Source organism: Staurois parvus, unplaced genomic scaffold, assembly GCF_062004578.1.
Source record: "Staurois parvus isolate SC_StPar_1 unplaced genomic scaffold, SC_StPar_1.0 ptg001163l, whole genome shotgun sequence".
Taxonomy (NCBI): Eukaryota; Metazoa; Chordata; class Amphibia; order Anura; family Ranidae; genus Staurois; species Staurois parvus.
The window spans coordinates 115,568-137,166 of record NW_028318959.1 but is presented as its reverse complement, the minus strand read 5'-3'; the positions used below and the strand labels follow the sequence as shown (position 1 = coordinate 137,166).

Here is a 21,599-nt window from a genome sequence, read left to right as displayed (position 1 = left end):
ACAGAATAGCGGTCCTCCATGCTGCTCCTGCTTCTCTGCTGACCCAAGGAGTTGTCACCATTGTACCAACGGCAGAAAGGTTTCCATGTTTTCAATCCAACCTTTTCCCTGTTCTAGTGCCCTTGCAGCTCATGTCTTCTGATGGTGAAGGTCTCTTTGGTGCCTCCAACCCTAACCTGACCCTGACCCATAGACATCTCCACGAAGGACGTCCCCCGGCGGTAAGAGTTCTCATTTTGCCAATAGAAAAAGCCTGAATAAGCTGCAAAGACTCCTCCGGCCTCTGAAGCCAAGAAGAGTTCCTTTGTTCCTCCCAGGCTTCAACCTCCAAGGCCAGACCTAAGCCAGGGGCCCGGTTCAATCACAAGCCCCTAAACCCCCCCAAACCTGCAGACTGGTCCTCTTAAACATCCTAATAGGAGTTCCCCAATTCCCTAAGTGGGGGGATGTCTGTTGTGGTACCTGGTCAGCAGGCATCTCAGAAGTTCAGGTGAGAGACATGGTGTCCAGGAGGTACAGGCTAGAGCCCCCTCTCTGTCCGCTAACCGCTCCATCACTTTCACCCACTTCATAGTGTCCTTTCTCCCCGTGTCCCCCGCACAGAATAGAGAACCTCCATGCTGCTCCTGCTTCTCTGCTGACCCAAGGAGTTGTCGCCATTGTACCAGCGGCAGAAAGGTTTCCACTCCAACCTTTTCCCTGTTCTATACCCTAAGCCCAGGTTCACACCAGTGCGACTCATCAAGCGATTTGACAGTCGCACTCCATTGTCGGCAATGGAACCGTGACAATCAGTACAAGTCCGACTTTGATGTGCCCAGGGGCGGACTGACAACTCATGGGGCCCCCGGGCAATAGGGGATCATGGGGCCCCCTACTGACCCCGGGCCCTCGGGCAGTGCTCGAGTTTCCAAATGGTCAGTCCGCCCCTGGATGTGCCGCACCGATTTGGAAAAAAAAACAGTTCCTGAGCTTTTTGGCGATTTCAGCTGCGACTTGCAGGAAGTCGCTCAGATGTCCGCCAAGTGGCACCTCAAGTCATACCGACATGCGGCTTTGAAATTGTGCGTCTTCAAGTGAAGTTGCGTGATTTCCAAGGCGGATCCAGAGTGTATCGGGGCTACAGTCGTTCGGGGGATTGGGGGGCCATACATGCGGCTGCGATCGCAGGTGGACGCGAACAGCGGCGGGTCTGTATAAAGCAATGACAGGCTGACAGGAGCCAATCCCATGTATCCGCACAAGCACACTCTGCTGCAAAATGGGCGGTGGACTACAAATCCCAGCATGCAATAAGAGGGATACATGGATGTAGGCCTGATCACATGTGCAGCGCCATGGCAAACAGAAGCTAAGATGGCGGCTTCCTTGGCTGCAAAGGATTGGAGGGTTTAGTTTCATTTTAATCACAGGGATCATGAAGACTGAGAGTGAAACGCGTCAACATAGTAATCATGTCTGCCTGGAGTATGGATGTCGGATTGTCCATGTGGTGGTGGTGGTAATAAAGTTTGTTGCAGCTGAAGAAACAAGTCCAGGCCGCACATCACTACATTTTTTTCTTCAATTGCAATAAACTTTATTGACACCACATTACAACATCTTCACCCTGCCAGATGTTACCCTCAGTCGAGGCTCAGTGATCCCTATGGTCAGCAGGTTCCACTTTCCCTGCTGGGCCCTATCTGGCCTCCATCTTGTAAGGGGCGGTTCTTTGGTTGCCTCCCATGTCGCCATGTCGTAAGAGACGAGACAGGTCCTCTTCACTGACAGGAAGGTAGGAACACCACACCCCGTATACAGAATATAGACGTCATTATAAACTCAGGGGGGTACCGTCCTGTCACCCCAAAACATCTCCCGGGTGTGGTAAAGGGGAGGCACCCCCACAGCCGCCATTTTATATTAATGTCACAAATAGTTCCTGACAGAGATCCCCCTTGGTGAAAAGACAGACATAACCAGGAGCAATGGAATACATTTAGGTGTAGACAGGTCCTTCTGAGAAGGGGTGTCTGTGTACCCCAAAACTCTGCTCCCTGGACCCCACTTTATACCTGATGGGTAATTCATTCAGTTTGTTCCCCTTGTCGTATTTATAGTTCTGACTGCAGATTGTGTATAAAAACGACATTGGTAATTGTGAGGGCGTGCTTCTTCATAATTACCGCCAGGCTGACAGGAAGGTGTCAACGCCGGACCGGTATTGGTGTGCTCTGTGCGGTTCTGAGGTAAAATGGCGGGAAAATGATAGCAATGGACAGTTATCTGTGCGCTCTGTGGTGAAATGGCGAGAAAGTGACAACAGTGAACAGTTATCTGTGAGCTCTGTGGTAAAATGGTGGGAAGGTGACAACAGAGAACAGTTATCTGTGTGCTCTGTGGTAAAATGGTGGGAAGGTGACAATGGACAGTTATCTGTGCGCTCTGTGGTGAAATGGCGGGAAGGTGACAATGGACAGTTATCTGTGCGCTCTGTGGTGAAATGGCGAGAAAGTGACAACAGTGAACAGTTATCTGTGTGCTCTGTGGTAAAATGGTGGGAAGGTGACAACAGAGAACAGTTATCTGTGTGCTCTGTGGTAAAATGGTGGGAAGGTGACAATGGACAGTTATCTGTGCGCTCTGTGGTGAAATGGCGGGAAGGTGACAGCAACGGACAGTTATCTGTGCGCTCTGTGGTGAAATGGCAAGAAAATTACAACAATGGACAGTTATCTGTGGTGAAATGGTTGAAAGATGACAACAACGGACCAGTATCTGTGTGTTCTGCGCGGTTCTGTGGTGAAATGGCGGGAAGGTGACAACAATGGACAGTTATCTGTGCGCTCTGTGGTGAAATGGCGAGAAATTGACAACAATGGACAGTTATGGAAAGGTGACAACAACAGACCAGTATCTGTGTGCTCTCTGCGGTTCTGAGGTAAAATGGCAGGAAGGTGACAACAATGGACAGTTATCTGTGCGCCTGGCACCTGAGTAGATGGATCACAGATTGGGCCCGGGACCTGAGTAGGTGGATCACAGATTGGGCCCGGGACCTGAGTAGGTGGACCCCAGATTGGGCCCGGCACCTGAGCAGGTGGATCACAGATTGGGCCTGGCACCTGAGTAGGTGGATCCCAGATTGCGCCTGGCACCCGAGTAGGTGGATCACAGATTGGGCCCAGCACCCGAGTAGGTGGATCACAGATTGGGCCCGGCACCCGAGTAGGTGGATCACAGATTGGGCCCGGCACCCGAGTAGGTGGATCACAGATTGCGCCCGGCACCTGAGTAGGTGGATCACAGATTGGGCCCGACACCTGAGTAGGTGGATCACAGATTGGACCCGGCACCAGAGTAGGTGGATCACAGATTGGGCCCGGCACCCGAGTAGGTGGATCACAGATTGGGTCTGGCACCTGAGTAGGTGGATCACAGATTGGGCCTGGCACCTGAGTAGGTGGATCACAGATTGGGCCTGGCACCTGAGTAGGTGGATCACAGATTGGGCCCGGCACCTGAGTAGGTGGATCACAGATTGGGCCCGACACCTGAGTAGGTGGATCCCAGATTGGGTCTGGCACCCGAGTAGGTGGATCACAGATTGGGCCCGGCACCCGAGTAGGTGGATCACAGATTGCGCCCGGCACCTGAGTAGGTGGATCACAGATTGGGCCCGGCACCTGAGTAGGTGGATCACAGATTGGACCCGGCACCAGAGTAGGTGGATCACAGATTGGGCCCGGCACCCGAGTAGGTGGATCACAGATTGGGTCTGGCACCTGAGTAGGTGGATCACAGATTGGGCCTGGCACCTGAGTAGGTGGATCACAGATTGGGCCTGGCACCTGAGTAGGTGGATCACAGATTGGGCCCGGCACCTGAGTAGGTGGATCACAGATTGGGCCCGACACCTGAGTAGGTGGATCCCAGATTGGGTCTGGCACCTGAGTAGGTGGATCCCAGATTGGGTCTGGCACCTGAGTAGGTGGATCACAGATTGGGCCCGGCACCTGAGTAGGTGGAAGCTGGATTGGGCCCGGCACCTGAGTAGGTGGATCACAGATTGGGTCTGGCACCTGAGTAGGTGGAAGCTGGATTGGGCCCGGCACCTGAGTAGGTGGATCACAGATTGGGCCCGGCACCCGAGTAGGTGGATCACAGATTGGGCCCGGCACCTGAGTAGGTGGATCCCAGATTGGGTCTGGCACCTGAGTAGGTGGATCACAGATTGGGCCCGGCACCTGAGTAGGTGGATCACAGATTGGGCCCGGCACCTGAGTAGGTGGATCCCAGATTGGGTCTGGCACCTGAGAAGGTGGATCCCAGATTGGGTCTGGCACCTGAGTAGGTGGATCACAGATTGGGCCCGGCACCTGAGTAGGTGGATCACAGATTGGGCCCCGCACCTGAGTAGGTGGATCACAGATTGGGCCCGGCACCTGAGTAGGTGGATCCCAGATTGGGTCTGGCACCTGAGTAGGTGGATCACAGATTGGGCCTGGCACCTGAGTAGGTGGAAGCTGGATTGGGCCTGGCACCTGAGTAGGTGGATCACAGATTGGGCCTGGCACCTGAGTAGGTGGATCACAGATTGGGCCTGGCACCTGAGTAGGTGGATCACAGATTGGGTCTGGCACCTGAGAAGGTGGATCCCAGATTGGGTCTGGCACCTGAGTAGGTGGATCACAGATTGGGCCCGGCACCTGAGTAGGTGGATCACAGATTGGGCCTGGCACCTGAGTAGGTGGATCACAGATTGGGCCCGGCACCTGAGTAGGTGGATCACAGATTGGGCCTGGCACCTGAGTAGGTGGATCACAGATTGGGTCTGGCACCTGAGTAGGTGGATCACAGATTGGGCCTGGCACCTGAGTAGGTGGAAGCTGGATTGGGCCTGGCACCTGAGTAGGTGGATCACAGATTGGGCCCGGCACCTGAGTAGGTGGATCACAGATTGGGCCCGGCACCTGAGTAGGTGGATCACAGATTGGGCCCGGCACCTGAGTAGGTGGATCACAGATTGGGCCCGGCACCGGAGTAGGTGGATCACAGATTGGGCCCGGCACCTGAGTAGGTGGATCACAGATTGGGCCCGGCACCTGAGTAGGTGGATCACAGATTGGGCCCGGCACCGGAGTAGGTGGATCACAGATTGGGCCCGGCACCTGAGTAGGTGGATCACAGATTGGGCCTGGCACCCGAGTAGGTGGATCACAGATTGGGCCCGGCACCGGAGTAGGTGGATCACAGATTGGGCCTGGCACCTGACATCCAGCAGCTGGGGGTCCCGGGGCAGAGAGGACAGAGTAGAGGGACTTCCAGGGACTGTAGTGGCCAAGTGCCATATTTCATACATTTATAATTCTCTGCTTTCTCTAGGTGCTTGCTGCTCCATCTCCTCCTATAGACGGCCAAAGCAGAGAAGCCCCGACGGAAGCTGCCATTTTCTGACACGCTGGTTTTGGATCAGTGAAGCTGAACTGTGAGTGAGATCTGGTCCCTGGAACCTCTTCCACCAGTGGCTTCTAAGACAGGTTCCATTCCTGGTAGTATACGTCCAATCAGAGCTCCAAAGAGAGATTTCCCCTCACTTCATCTCCTGCTGACGCAACTTTCACCAAACAGGAAGTGAGGGACAATCTCCAACCGGGACACAGACAGAACAGCTTATCTCGTAGTTAGTGCCGTGAGGCACCACAGACAGTTCTTAAATTGGTATTCGGAGGATGTGTGTGCCCCTAGAACCTCCTGCGGCCACAAGGCAGCAGTGAGGGGCGGTAAGATCTCCTCCCGGAGCCAGGACCGAGGGGAGTTTTTTTAATATTATTTACAGCTTATTTGTTCAGGAAGTGGGGGGCTGGCAGGGTGGTGGACCCCCATTTGCTTATAACGATTGCTTTAAGCCCTGATGAAGGAACGTTGTTGTCCCTGACGAGCACCGGCACTTCTACAGAGACTTTTTTTTGCTGTTTGTGTCCCCAATAGGTAAGTTCTTGTCATGGGGATATGAAGTTAGTTCAGTGGTTAGGATTTTCCAAAGTCTTTCTAGAGAAAGGGACCAAAGACTGTTTCGGTCTTATATCAGCTTGACTGATAGTCCTACCAGGTCCCAACTTTCCTTAGCTTCACTGCCAGTCCCACCAGGTTCCATACTTCCTTAGCCTGACTGCCAACAGCACCATGTTCCATACTTCCTTAGCCTGCCTGCCAACCCCACCAGGTTCTACATTTCCTTAGCTTCACTGCCAGTCCCACCAGGTCCCATCCTTCCTTAGCTTCACTGCCAGTCCCACCAGGTCCCATCCTTCCTTAGCTTGGCTGCCAGTCCCACCAGGTTCCATCTTTCCTTAGCTTCACTGCCAGTCCCACCAGGTCCCATCCTTCCTTAGCCTGACTGCCAACCGCACCAGGTTCAATACTTCCTTAGCCTGATTGCCAACCCCACCAGGTTCTACATTTCCTTAGCTTGACTGCCAGTCCCACCAGGTCCCATCCTTCCTTAGCTTGACTTCCAGTCCCACCAGGTCCCATCCTTCCTTAGCCTGACTGCCAACCGCACCAGGTCCCATCCTTCCTTAGCTTGACTGCCTGACCCTCCAGGTCCCATCCTTCCTTAGCTTGACTGCCTGACCCTCCAGGTTCCATCCTTCCTTAGCCTGACTGCCTGACCCTCCAGGTCCCATCCTTCCTTAGCTTGACTGCCTGACCCTCCAGGTTCCATACTTCCTTAGCCTGATTGCCAACCCCACCAGGTTCTACATTTCCTTAGCTTGACTGCCTGACCCTCCAGGTCCCATAACTAGTTGCAAATATTTCATCATTATTATTATTGTCATTGCACTGACGGTCAAGTGCATGAAATAAATGAAATATAGAAAAAGAGAGAGAGGACCTCTCGCAGTTGGATGACTCATTCCTGGCCAGTGATTTCACAATTGTTATCACAAAGAGGACAATGCAGCCAAAGTGTTTTGCTACACCTGGTGAGATCAATAGTGACAGTGTTGCTTTGAAAATATTCTCCTCCTACAAGTTATGTTCAATCATATATATATATTTTCAAAGCAACACTGTCACTATTGATCTCACCAGGTGTAGCAAAACACTTTGGCTGCATTGTCCTCTTTGTGATAAGAATTGTGAAATCACTGGCCAGGAATGAGTCATCCAACTGCGAGAGGTCCTCTCTCTCTTTTTCTATATTTCATTTATTTCATGCACTTGACCGTCAGTGCAATGACAATAATAATAATGATGAAATATTTGCAACTAGTTAATTAATGAATTTTTGGAATCTTATAACTTTTATTAGTGCATTCACAAACTGCATTTATTTATGAATGAAAAAATTTTTAGCATTTTTTTAGCACTATTTGTTTCCCTTTGTGTATATATATTGTGTTTTTATATGGTTCTATGTAAAATTTGATGATCATGTATTGCAATTGATTGACACCCAGGCCCCTCCTCCCTGCCCATGACAGCCCAACCCTTAGGGGAGGGCCCTATTTCAGTCTGGAGGCATAAATGGGAACACACACTCTCAGTCCAGTCAGCTCTGAGGAAGAAGGCACGTCCTTCGAAACGCGTCAGTAGGAGATATTGCATTTGGTTCTCCATCCTTCCTTAGCCTGACTGCCTGACCCTCCAGGTTCCATCCTTCCTTAGCTTGACTGCCTGACCCTCCAGGTTCCATCCTTCCTTAGCCTGACTGCCAACCGCACCAGGTTCCATACTTCCTTAGCTTCACTGCCAGTCCCACCAGGTTCCATCCTTCCTTAGCTTCACTGCCAGTCCCACCAGGTTCCATCCTTCCTTAGCTTCACTGCCAGTCCCACCAGGTTCCATACTTCCTTAGCCTGATTGCCAACCCCACCAGGTTCTACATTTCCTTAGCTTGACTGCCAGTCCCACCAGGTTCCATCCTTCCTTAGCTTGACTGCCTGACCCTCCAGGTTCCATCCTTCCTTAGCCTGATTGCCTGACCCTCCAGGTCTCATCCTTCCTTAGTATGACTGCCTGACCCTCCAGGTCTCATCCTTCCTTAGTATGACTGCCTGACCCTCCAAGTTCCATCCTTCCTTAGCCTGACTGCCAGTCCCACCAGGTTCCATCCTTCCTTAGCCTGACTGCCTGACCCTCCAGGTTCCATCCTTCCTTAGCTTGACTGCCTGACCCTCCAGGTTCCATCCTTCCTTAGCTTGACTGCCTGACCCTCCAGGTTCCATCCTTCCTTAGTATGACTGCCTGACCCTCCAAGTTCCATCCTTCCTTAGCCTGATTGCTAGTCCCACCTTTCCTCAGCTTGACTCCAGTGACACCAGTTCCCTCCCGCCATTTCTCAGGCCCTTCCCTAACCATCCGGTATAATTTCGTCCTATGTGCTGTTCTGCAATCCGCACAATCCGCAGTCTAGTTCGGATTCCCATCGACTTCAGTGGAACTTCCAGTTCCGAGGTCTGCGATATTAAAAATGCCGGATTATTTCAGACGTTCGCTCATCTGTATTCGCAGGCTCGTTTCAACACGGTTTTATAAAAAAAAAAAAACAACCCAGCGATTCAGAATCCCGACGGGGACGTTTCGACAGATTTGCATACTGAGCCGTGACCGAATATAGCAATGAGAAGTATGAGGCGATACTAATAGACAGCCACATATCGGGGAATTCAGGGAGATTACATTTTATTATACAGCATATCGGAATGACGGACGCTCCGGAATATCCACATCCTGGCTCCGGAATATCCACATCCTGTTTCTATATATAAAATATAGAAACAACATATAATATATAGAAACAATATATAAAATATAGAAACATTATAAAAAATATAGAAATAACATATAACATATAGAATCAATGTATAAAATATAGAAACATTATATAAAATATAGAAACATTATAAAAAATATAGAAATAACATATAACATATAGAAACAATATATAACAAAGAAACAATATATAAAATATAGAAACAACATATAATATATAGAAATAATATATAAAATATAGAAACAACATATAATATATAGAAATAATATATAAAATATAGAAACAATATATAAAATATAGAAACAACATATAACAGAAACAATATATAAAATATAGAAACAACATATAATATATAGAAACAATATATAAAATATAGAAACATTATAAAAAATATAGAAATAACATATAACATATAGAAACAATGTATAAAATATAGAAACATTATATAAAATATAGAAACATTATATAAAATATAGAAACAACATATAACATAGAAACAATATATAAAATATAGAAACAACATATAAAATATAGAAACAACAAATAACATATAGAAACAACATATAAAATATAGAAACAACATATAAAATATAGAAACAACATATAAAATATAGAAACAATATATAAAATATAGAAACAACATATAAAATATAGAAACAACAAATAAAATATAGAAACAACATATAAAATATAGAAACAACATATAACATATAGAAACAATATATAAAATATAGAAATAATATATAAAATATAGAAACAACATATAAAATATAGAAATAATATATAAAATATAGAAACAACATATAAAATATAGAAACAACATATAAAATATAGAAATAATATATAAAATATAGAAACAACATATAAAATATAAAAATAATATAGAAAATATAGAAACAACATATAAAATATAGAAATAATATATAAAATATAGAAACAACAAATAACATATAGAAATAATATAGAAAATATAGAAACAACATATAAAATATAGAAACAACATATAACATATAGAAACAACATATAAAATATAGAAATAATATATAAAATATAGAAACAATATAGAAAATATTGAAACAACAAATAAAGAGGAAGGGAGAGTATAACAGACCAACAGAGGACAACCTTCCGTAAGGCGCCGTTCACATATCGCGTAGTGGGAACGCGGTCAAGCAATTCTGCGTGTAGCACAGGGCCAGTCCATTCAGTTGAATGGGCTGCCTCATGCGCCATTGCTCCTGCTCTTTTTGGGGCAACGCACCTCACACGATTTTTAAAAGCGTGGTTTGCCGTGATGGCAATACGATCCTGCCAGGCGGCCATTGCGGCAGAACTCCAACAGTAACCAGAAACCGGCATTCAAATCTCTCTTGCTGCACTCAAAATGGAATCGCGCACTTGCTGAGGTGCCGCCCTTGATAGATCGGGGAATCTTGGGTGCCCTCACCCTTCAACTGCACCCCTAAACGCAATGCGATTCTGCCGCAATTGCCAAAGCAGAACAAAACAAAACAGGGCGCACTCTCCTCGCGCATTAACGCAATAACCAAAAATTTATTACAAAGATGCAAAAACATAGTCACAAGCCATAAAAGGTCAAGAAGTCAAAGGTGCCAATCGTGGACAGCATGCGTCCTCGGGTAAGGTGCTAACGCGTTTCGGGAGTCGAACACCCTTCCTCAGAGCAATAGATCATTTGCTCTGAGGAAGGGAGTTTGACTCCTGAAACGCGTTAGCACCTTACCCGAGGACGCATGCTGTCCACGATTGGCACCTTTGACTTCTTATCTCTGTTTTTATGACCTTGGTTGATGCACACAGGGTGCGGCCCGGGGCTTTGTATTACTGTGGATGGGAGGAGCTGGACATGCTCCTTGAGGGACCAACGCATGGTGCGGGAGGGGAGCCAGCGGGATAATAGACAGGAGGCTTTGAGTGGCCCCATATCTGTCATGCAGTGAGTCCACCTTGAGCCTTTCATGTCTGGTGATGGGTACTCAGCACAGAAGCTCAGGTCTCTGCAGCGCACACCTACCCTAAGAAGAATGTGCTTGTAGACTGCTGGACATTCAGTCTGTGAAGAAGACATAGGTTAGTCCGTCTGTCCAAGTCCTGGAATATTTCTGCACATTCTTTGTACTTTGCTGATCCGGATCGTCCTGGTATCTCTGCTATTGTAAGTCTGTGCTCCGTCTACCTCTCCGGAATTCGTTTAGGATCCGTCGGGTCTGCACCTCATCAGCCTGCCTACTCTGCTACTTTTCACTGTTTGCTCTGATCATCTGTCTGTGGACTTTTATTTGGCAACTAAAAGCTAATCAAAAATTTGGAAAATTGACAATATTTGTACAAACCATGTGACCGTGTGGTTCAGGAATTCATATTTACAATTATGACACATTTCAGGCAGTATATCCATGCGGATGGCGCACGGTACATATATCATTTCAGGTTGTCAAAGCGATTATCAATCGAATCGCTAGTCAGGTGACACATAAACTCAACTGTACAAACAGTACAACACGTGGGTGCTCTGTCAGTTGTATGTACATTTTATGTCTAGGTACCCTGACATCTCGCCTCTATGATCCTGCTGGTCATCCCATTCCAAAACGTAGGTCTTTAGTATGGAGTTGCCCCCCTCCCCTCCCCACATGGCCATTAATATGGAGTTGCCCCCCCCCCCTCCCCACATGGCCATTAATAAGGAGTTGCCCCCCCCACCCAAAGCCATTAATATGGAGTTGCCCCCTACCCTCATGGCGATTAATAAGGAGTTGCCCCCCTTGCCCAAGGCCATTAATATGGAGTTGCCCCCCTACCCCCATGGCCATTAATATGGAGATGTCCCCCTACCCCCAAGGCCATTAATAAGGAGTTGCCTCCCTTGCCCAAGGCCATTAATATGGAGTTGCCCCCTTACCCCCATGGCCACTAATAAGGAGTTGCCCCCCTTGCCCATGGCCATTAATAAGGAGTTGCCCCCCTTGCCCAAGGCCATTAATATAAAGTTACCTCCCTCCCCACATAGCCTTTAATAAGGAGTTGCTCCCCTCCCCACATGGCCATTAATGAGGAGTTGCCTCCCTCCCCACATGGCCATTAATAAGGAGTTGCCCCCCTTGCCCAAGGTCATTAATAAGGAGTTGCCCCCTTGCCCAAGGCCATTAATATGGTGTTGCCCCCCTACCCCCATGGCCATTAATATGGTGTTGCCCCCCTACCCCCATGGCCTTTAATATGGAGTTGCCTCCCTCCCCACATGGCGATTAATATGGAGATGCCCCCTTTCACCAAGGCCATTAATATGGAGTTGCCTCCCTCCCCACATGGCGATTAATATGGAGATGCCCCCCTTCACCAAGGCCATTAATATGGAGTTGCCTCCCTCTCCACATGGCCATTAAGAAGGAGTTGCCTCCCTCCCCACATGGCCATTAATAAGGAGTTGCCCCCCTCCCCACATGGCCATTAAGAAGGAGTTGCCTCCCTCCCCACATGGCCATTAATAAGGAGTTGCCTCCCTTCACCAAGGCCATTAATATGGAGTTGCCTCCCATGGCCATTAATATGCATTAATATGGAGTTGCTCCCTCCCCACATGACCATTAATAAGGAGTTGCCCCCTTCACCAAGGCCATTAATATGGAGTTGCCCCCCTACTCCTAAGGCCATTATTATGGAGTTGCCTCCCTCCCCACATGGCCATTAATAAGGAGTTGCCCCCCTTGTCCAAGGTCATTAATATAGAGTTGCCTCCCTACCTCATGGCCATTATTATGAAATTGTCCCCCTCCCCCATGGCCATTATTATGGAGTGTCCCACTCTTCATCCTCCACTCTTCTGGGAAGACTTTCCACAAGATTTCAGAGGGTGTCTGTGGGAATTTGTGCCCATTTGTGAGGTCAGGTACTGATGTTGGATGAGAAGACCTGGCTTACAATTGGCATTCCAATTCATCCCAAAGGTCTTCACTAGGGTTGAGGTCAGGGCTCTGTACAGTGTATATGAGTTGGACACTCCATCCTTAAACCCTGGTCATCAATATGGAGTTGCCCCCCTCCTCCCCTGTTGTGACTCCACTTTCCTTGGAAGGCTTTCCACAAGATTTCAGAGGATGGCTTTCGGAATGAGTGTCCATTTGTAAGGTCGGTTACTGATGTTGGATGAGAAGACCTGGCTCACCATCAGAGATCCAATTCACTCCAAAGGTGTTCAGTAGGGTTAAGGTCGGGGCTCTGTACAGGACACTGGAGTTACTGTACAGCAAACTGGTCATCCATGTCTTTGTGGAGCCGGTTCCACTCTCCTGGGAAGACTTCCCACAAGATTTTGGAGGGTGTTTGTGGGAATTTGTGCCCATTTGTGAGGTCAAGTACTGATATTGGATGAGATGGCCTGGCTCACATGTTGGGGACCTAGCTCACCATCAGTGTTCCAATTCATCCCAAAGGTATTAAGTAGAGTTGAGGTCAGGGCTCTGTGCAGGACACTGGAGTTCCTCCACACCAAACTGGTCCTCCATGTCTTTATGGAGCTGGCTTTGTACACGGGGGACAGTTATGAGGGGGCAGAAAAGGGTCTTCACCAAACTGTTACCTCAAGGTTGGAAGAGCACAATTGTCTCCAATGTCTTTGTATGATGGAGTGATACCAGGACCCTTCACTGGAGACACCTGAACTCCATCATTTGAAGGGGGGGGGGTCACATTAAGTTATAAAGGTAGTTGCTATGGTCCGGTGTCCCCAAACATTTGGCCATGTAGGTAGTTGTCTCTAAAAATGTAGCCCTATAGAGTAAAAATTCTGATTTTGCATAGATCTACAAGTTTGATGTGGTTAATCCCAGCAGCTGGAGTAGTAAAAAAAAAACGTTTTGAGGTGTAAAGCCGTCTGGCAATCCAAGAGAACATTTTTGGAGGTTCCAGACATGTAGAGTAATGCTAGTTGGGGGCCAGTTCTAGAGACGTGTGGAACTGGGAATATTAGAATGGATCTGACTGGTATGACAAGAGTGGAGAGATTGTATCCAAGACGTCTGGTTTCCAAACTCCATTAAATGTTATGGTGTGTCCCACATGATCTGTCTAAGGGCATACACTACTCTAGTAGTTAGTCAGTTGTTGTCCCCGGAGATATAGTGGGTCCACCAAACTCCATGGCATGAACCTTTGGATGGAAGGGTTTCCTCAAACATTAGCATTCGTGGTGAAGCATTGCTTTTGGAAGACAATGTCAGGCAATGAGTCGAATTGCTTACCATGAGTTGTGTCAGACGTCTCTTCCCTCAGGTATGTCTGGAAAGACGGTGCAATTGTCAGGAGGTCTCAGAGGAGCAAATCTTTCCCAATGTGTGAGACGCTCTTACCAGGGTCCATCCACTGGCTCTTGGCTTCATCCACTCTTGTAGGCCAACCTGACGATAGCACGGCTGTTGATTTCATTTTATCATTCTGTATAATAGTATTTTACAAGTGACTTCCATTGTATTTTATTATAATGATCGTCCCTGATCATCTAATAATAATCGATCAACAAACAAACGATCAATACATTTTATCTTACCAGATTTTCTTCAAGAATGTTTCCAATGGCCAAAGAGTCTCCATTTGTAGGACTAACAGGTAATACTACATACTCCAACAAAACCAAACATTGTTTTCTATGTAGTTCAATGTATTTTGTCATTAGTATGCTTAATAAACTCATTAGGGACAGGGCCGTCTTAACAGCATCATGGGCCCCTGGGCAAAGTAATCTCCTGGGGCCCCTACCAGCCTGCCCTAATTTACACACCTATTCTCAAGAATTCAAGTGTAAATAGTTGATAGAATTAAACATATATTTTTAAGTACTTTCAATAAAATCTATTTTAAACAATAGGAAGAAGTTCCATAAATCAAAGACCAATCAATACAAAGGGCACAGTACGGGGGGGGCAAATGGCACAGTAAGGGGGGGGGTGCAGAAGGGCACAGTTCGGGGGGAGTCTGGAGGGCACAGTACTGGGATCAGGAGGGCACAGTACAGGGGAAGTCAGGAAGACACAATACTGGGATCAGTAGGGCACAATACTGGGATCAGGAGGGCACAGCACTGGGATCAGGAGGGCACAGTACAGGGATCAGCAGCGCCAGGGCTTTTTTTCTCAGAGGAAAGGTGGTGGAACTCCCCCACCCAAACCTGGCCACGCCCCCATCAAACCCTAGGACCACCCCTTTAGAGAACAGGAATGCAAGTAAAATTTGGGAGGGGCTTCCGATGACATCATTTCCCGTACATACCATATAAGGGAAATGATGTCATCGGACCCCCGGCTGCCTCTTGCATGATCTGCATGAAACACATGCATAGATATAAAATGACTAATGTACTGACACCAGAAACACATGCATAGATATAAAATGACTAATGTACTGACACCAGAAACACATGCATAGATATAAAATGACTAATGTACTGACACCAGAAACACATGCATAGATATAAAATGAATACCGTACTGACACCAGAAACACACGCATAGATATAAAATCAGTACCGTACTGACACCAGAAACACATGCATAGATATAAAATGACTAATGTACTGACACCAGAAACACATGCATAGATATAAAATCAGTACCGTACTGACACCAGAAACACATGCATAGATATAAAATGACTAATGTACTGACACCAGAAACACATGCATAGATATAAAATGACTAATGTACTGACACCAGAAACACATGCATAGATATAAAATGACTAATGTACTGACACCAGAAACACATGCATAGATATAAAATCAGTACCGTACTGACACCAGAAACACACGCATAGATATAAAATCAGTACCGTACTGACACCAGAAACACATGCATAGATATAAAATCAGTACCGTACTGACACCAGAAACACACGCATAGATATAAAATCAGTACCGTACTGACACCAGGAACACACGCATAGATATAAAATCATGGCAGGCCGTTTGTAAACGTCCAGCATAGATATAAAATCAGTCTAGCATGCATGTGTACCCTGTCTGGTAGATGTGCCTGCTCCTACAGGCTCCCCTAGGGTTGCCACCTTTTCCTCCAAAAAATACCGTCCATCACTGAATTTATCTTTCCTGTTCCTCATGCACAGGAGGGGCGCTCTCGATCGGCGCCGCTGAGCGCTGAGCAATTGCGTTCTGAAATAGTTTAGGTGGGCTCAGGTGGGTGAGGATAGTTTAGGTGGGCTCAGATAGTTTAGGTGGGCACAGGTGGTTGGGATAGTTTAGGTGGGCACAGGCTGGGGAGAGAGTAAAAATTTAGAGCAATACATGATACTGCAGTCAGTGACAGGGAGCCGAGCGCAGCTTACCTACTCCAAGCTGTACGGCCCCTGCGTCCACGCTGTCACTGCCGTTGATGTCGCCGCGCCGCCCCCGATGTTTACACGCCGGCGGGGGGGGGGCGGTGAAGCGTGCATAGTGTCCTCGCCCATCGTCCGCGCCCCCGATGTTTACACGCTGGCGGTAGAGGGGGGGGGGGGTGAAGCGTGCATGTCCCCGCTCACCGGCTGTGAGCAGCGGCAGTGACAGGTGCCGGGCACGCGCAAGCATGACATAAACAAGCCGCGTCCGGCACCTGTCACTTTCGCTGCTCTGCATAGCTTGTCAGCTCTGCAGAGGCAGTCGGTGAGCGGGGACAAGAAGAAAAAGGTGGCGGAACGCAGTACCGCCGCGTTCCGGCAGAAAGAAAGCCCTGAGCAGCGCACAGTCCAGGGGGAGTAAGAAGGACACAATACTGGGATCAGGAGGGCACAATACTGGAATCAGGAGGGCACAGTACAGGGGGAGTCAGGAGGGCACAATACTGGGATCAGGAGGGCACAATACTGGGATCAGGAGGACACAGTACAGGGGAATCAGGAGGGCACAATACTGGGATCAGGAGGACACAGTACAGGGGGGTTAGGAGGGCACAATACTGGGATCAGGAGGGCACAGTACAGGGGAATTCAGGAGAGCACAATACTGGGATCAGGAGGGCACAACACTGGGATCAGGAGAGCACAATACTGGGATCAGGAGAGCACAGTACAGGGGAATTCAGAAGAACACAATACTAGGATCAGGAGGGCAAAATACTGGGATCAGGAGGGCATAATACTGGCATCAGGAGGGCACAGTGCTGGGATCAGGAGGGCACAATACTGGGATCAGGAGGGCACAGTACTGGGATCAGGAGGGCACAGTACAGGGGAAGTCAGGAGGGCACAATACTGGGATCAGGAGGGCACAATACTGGGATCAGGAGGGCACAGTACTGGGATCAGGAGGGCACAGTACAGGGGAATCAGGACAGCACAATACTGGGATCAGGAGGGCACAATACTGGAATCAGGAGGGCACAATACTGGGATCAGAAGGGTATAGTACAGGGGGATCAGGAGGGCACAATACTGGGATCAGGAGGGCACAATACTGGGATCAGGAGGGCACAATACTGGAATCAGGAGGACACAATACTGGGATCAGGAGGGTACAATATTGGGATCAGGAGGGTATAGTACAGGGGGATCAGGAGGGCACAATACTGGGATCAGGAGGGTATAGTACAGGGGGATCAGGAGGGCACAATACTGGGATCAGGAGGGTACAATACAGGGATCAGGAGGGTACAATACTGGGATCAGGAGGGTACAATACAGGGATCAGGAGGGTACAATACTGGGATCAGGAGGGTACAATACAGGCATCAGGAGGGTACAATACTGGGATCTGGAGGGCACAATACTGGAATCAGGAGGACACAATACTGGGATCAGGAGGGCACAATACTGGGATCAGGAGGGCACAATACTGGAATTAGGAGGACACAATACTGGGATCAGGAGGGTACAATACTGGGATCAGGAGGGTATAGTACAGGGGGATCAGGAGGGCACAATACTGGGATCAGGAGGGTACAATACAGGGATCAGGAGGGTACAATACTGGGATCTGGAGGGCACAATACTGGAATCAGGAGGGTACAATACAGGGATCAGGAGGGCACAATACTGGGATCAGGAGGGTACAATACTGGGATCTGGAGGGCACAATACTGGAATCAGGAGGGTACAATACAGGGATCAGGAGGGCACAATACTGGGATCAGGAGGGTACAATACTGGGATCTGGAGGGCACAATACTGGAATCAGGAGGACACAATACTGGGATCAGGAGGGCACAATACTGGGATCAGGAGGGTACAATACTGAGATCAGGAGGGCACAATACAGGTTCTGGGATGCTGCCTGGGCCATCCCATGACAGCTTAGTAAAAAGAGTAACTGTCCCGACAAATCCAGGACAGTTGTCAAGTATGATGTAATGCAAGATGATCATGGGGCCCCTATACACCTGAGGCCTCCGGGCAGTACCCAGAGATGCCCATACATCAAGACAGCCCTGATTAGGCATCCCTTGGTAGGGGATCCTACAGTTATAATAAATACTGAATTAAAGGGGTATACTGAACGGATGAATGTGTAGCGCTCATGCGTGAAAGGGCCCGCTGAATGGTCCCAAGGTTCTCTCCCATGTATTCGCAGCCAGGCACACAGTCTCAGTCCCCCCCCTGGCTTAATGAATAGTGTTCACCAGTGCCGCCCCCCCCCCCCCCCCGAAAGATGCCGCCCTAGGCAAACGCCCTGTTTACCTTGGGGTAAATACGCCCCTGTGTATGGTACTATGTAGACATGTACCAAAAAGTGGCCACCACCCCAACCTATAACTGGCCTTTGCAGCAAGGTGCACATGGAAGGGCTACACACATCACAAAGGATTTCCCAGCACACTTCCCAGTCAGCCTGCAAAACAACCGGATTGGCCCTGCCTGACCGTTAACCGTTAAAAGCGAAGGGTTATGTTTGCACACATTTGCAAAATATATGCGTATGCCCACGCCAAGGGACCTCTGTATATACTGCGGGCCTAATTCTACACTTCCAGAGCCTCCATAGTAGGAGCAAATATTAGAATGTGTAGGCATGAACTGCCTCTCTGCCCCTGCCTGCCTGCTTGTTGTCTTCTCCAGCGCCGGAAACTGAACTGTGCATGCGCAGCTCAGCTTACAGCGTCAGTCTCTGAATGCCAGGATGACTGCGCATGCGTAGGAGTGATGTCATCCCCCACCAGCCAATGAAGAGGCCCGAAGAATGGCACTGAGAAGAAGATGCTGGGGACGGTGAGGGACCGTGAGAGGTAAGTATTCAACCTTTAGTTCTGCTGTTTACACCTACAAACTGTTCAGGAATAATAATTGGAAAGGTAAGTTCACAATGTAACAAACAATAAAAAGGTGACACCATACATCCTCCCCACCCCTCCGGTCCCCACTGCACTTACCTCCATGGATGATAGGCATGCATTGCCCGTGCAGCGGTTTGAAAGCTGCAACGAATAACAAAAGTTGGCTGAAGTTGGCATGTGACCACTTTGACCAATCAGAATCACCCTGATCTGTCCCAGAAGACTACAGCTTCATTGCCCTTGAAGCCGCTGCACCAGGTACATGGGCATTGAAAGCTACAGTAGAGCAGTGGGGATGATGATGATGATGATGATGGTAGTGGTTGGTGGTGGTGATGATGATGATGGTAGTGGTTGGTGGTGATGATGATGATGATGGTGGTAGTGGTTGGTGGTGGTGATGATGATGATGGTAGTGGTTGGTGGTGGTGATGATGATGATGGTAGTGGTTGGTGGTGATGATGATGGTAGTGGTTGGTGGTGATGATGATGGTAGTGGTTGGTGGTGATGATGGTAGTGGTTGGTGGTGATGATGATAGTGGTAGTGGTTGGTGGTGGTGATGATGATGATGGTGGTAGTGGTTGGTGGTGGTGATGATGATGGTAGTGGTTGGTGGTGATGATGGTAGTGGTTGGTGGTGATGATGATAGTGGTAGTGGTTGGTGGTGGTGATGATGATGATGGTGGTAGTGGTTGGTGGTGGTGATGATGATGGTAGTGGTTGGTGATGATGATGATGGTAGTGGTTGGTGGTGGTGATGATGATGGTAGTGGTTGGTGGTGATGATGATGATGGTAGTGGTTGGTTGATGATGATGATGGTAGCGGTTGGTGGTGATGATGATGATGGTAGTGGTTGGTGGTGGTGATTATGATGGTAGTGGTTGGTGGTGATGATGACGGTAGTGGTTGGTGGTGGTGATGATGATGGTAGTGGTTGGTGGTGATGATGATGATGGTAGTGGTTGGTGGTGATGATGATGATGGTAGTGGTTGGTGGTGATGATGATGATGGTAGTGGTTGGTGGTGATGATGATGATGGTAGTGGTTGGTGGTGATGATGACGGTAGTGGTTGGTGGTGATGATGATGATGGTAGTGGTTGGTGGTGATGATGATGGTAGTGGTTGGTGGTGATGATGATGATGGTAGTGGTTGGTGGTGATGATGATGGTAGTGGTTGGTGGTGATGATGATGGTAGTGGTTGGTGGTGGTGATGATGATGGTAGTGGTTGGTGGTGGTGATGATGATGGTAGTGGTTGGTGGTGATGATGGTAGTGGTTGGTGGTGATGATGATGAAGGTAATGTGGTTGGTGGTGATGATGGTACTAGTTGGTGGTGATGATGATGGTAGTGGTTGGTGGTGGTGATGATGATGGTAGTGGTTGGTGGTGATGATGGTACTAGTTGGTGGTGATGATGATGGTAGTGGTTGGTGGTGATGATGATGATGGTAGTGGTTGGTGGTGATGATGGTACTAGTTGGTGGTGATGATGATGGTAGTGGTTGGTGGTGATGATGGTAGTGGTTGGTGGTGATGATGGTACTAGTTGGTGGTGATGATGATGGTAGTGGTTGGTGGTGGTGATGATGATGGTAGTGGTTGGTGGTGATGATGATGATGGTAGTGGTTGGTGGTGATGATGATGATGGTAGTGGTTGGTGGTGATGATGATGGTAGTGGTTGGTGGTGATGATGATGGTAGTGGTTGGTGGTGGTGATGATGATGGTAGTGGTTGGTGGTGATGATGATGGTAGTGGTTGGTGGTGATGATGATGATGGTAGTGGTTGGTGGTGATGATGATGATGGTAGTGGTTGGTGGTGATGATGATGGTAGTGGTTGGTGGTGATGATGATGGTAGTGGTTGGTGGTGGTGATGATGATGGTAGTGGTTGGTGGTGATGATGATGGTAGTGGTTGGTGGTGGTGATGATGATGGTAGTGGTTGGTGGTGATGATGATGATGGTAGTGGTTGGTGGTGATGATGGTACTAGTTGGTGGTGATGATGATGGTAGTGGTTGGTGATGATGATGGTAGTGGTTGGTGGTGATGATGGTACTAGTTGGTGGTGATGATGGTACTAGTTGGTGGTGATGATGATGGTAGTGGTTGGTGATGATGATGGTAGTGGTTGGTGGTGATGATGGTAGTGGTTGGTGGTGATGATGGTACTAGTTGGTGGTGATGATGATGGTAGTGGTTGGTGGTGGTGATGATGATGGTAGTGGTTGGTGGTGATGATGGTACTAGTTGGTGGTGATGATGATGGTAGTGGTTGGTGGTGGTGATGATGGTAGTGGTTGGTGGTGATGATGGTAGTGGTTGGTGGTGATGATGATGATGGTAGTGGTTGGTGGTGATGATGATGATGGTAGTGGTTGGTGGTGATGATGATGATGGTAGTGGTTGGTGGTGATGATGGTACTAGTTGGTGGTGATGATGATGGTAGTGGTTGGTGGTGGTGATGATGGTAGTGGTTGGTGGTGGTGATGATGGTAGTGGTTGTTGGTGGTAGCTGTGGTGGTGGTGGTGGTGGGGGATACTAGT

General features: G+C 48.3%; 1 protein-coding gene across 1 annotated transcript in view; it reads left to right on the top strand.

Annotated features, from left to right (window-relative positions):
- The first annotated feature begins 1,417 nt into the window (after nt 1–1,417).
- Nucleotides 1,418–21,599, top strand: part of TEX11 (testis expressed 11) — a 117,705-nt gene continuing 97,523 nt past the window's right edge. The window contains exons 1-2 of the mRNA XM_089659564.1: nt 1,418–1,501; nt 2,115–2,784. Coding sequence (XP_089515690.1) covers nt 1,418–1,501; nt 2,115–2,784 — 754 coding nt within the window. The remainder of the gene's footprint in view (nt 1,502–2,114; nt 2,785–21,599) is intronic.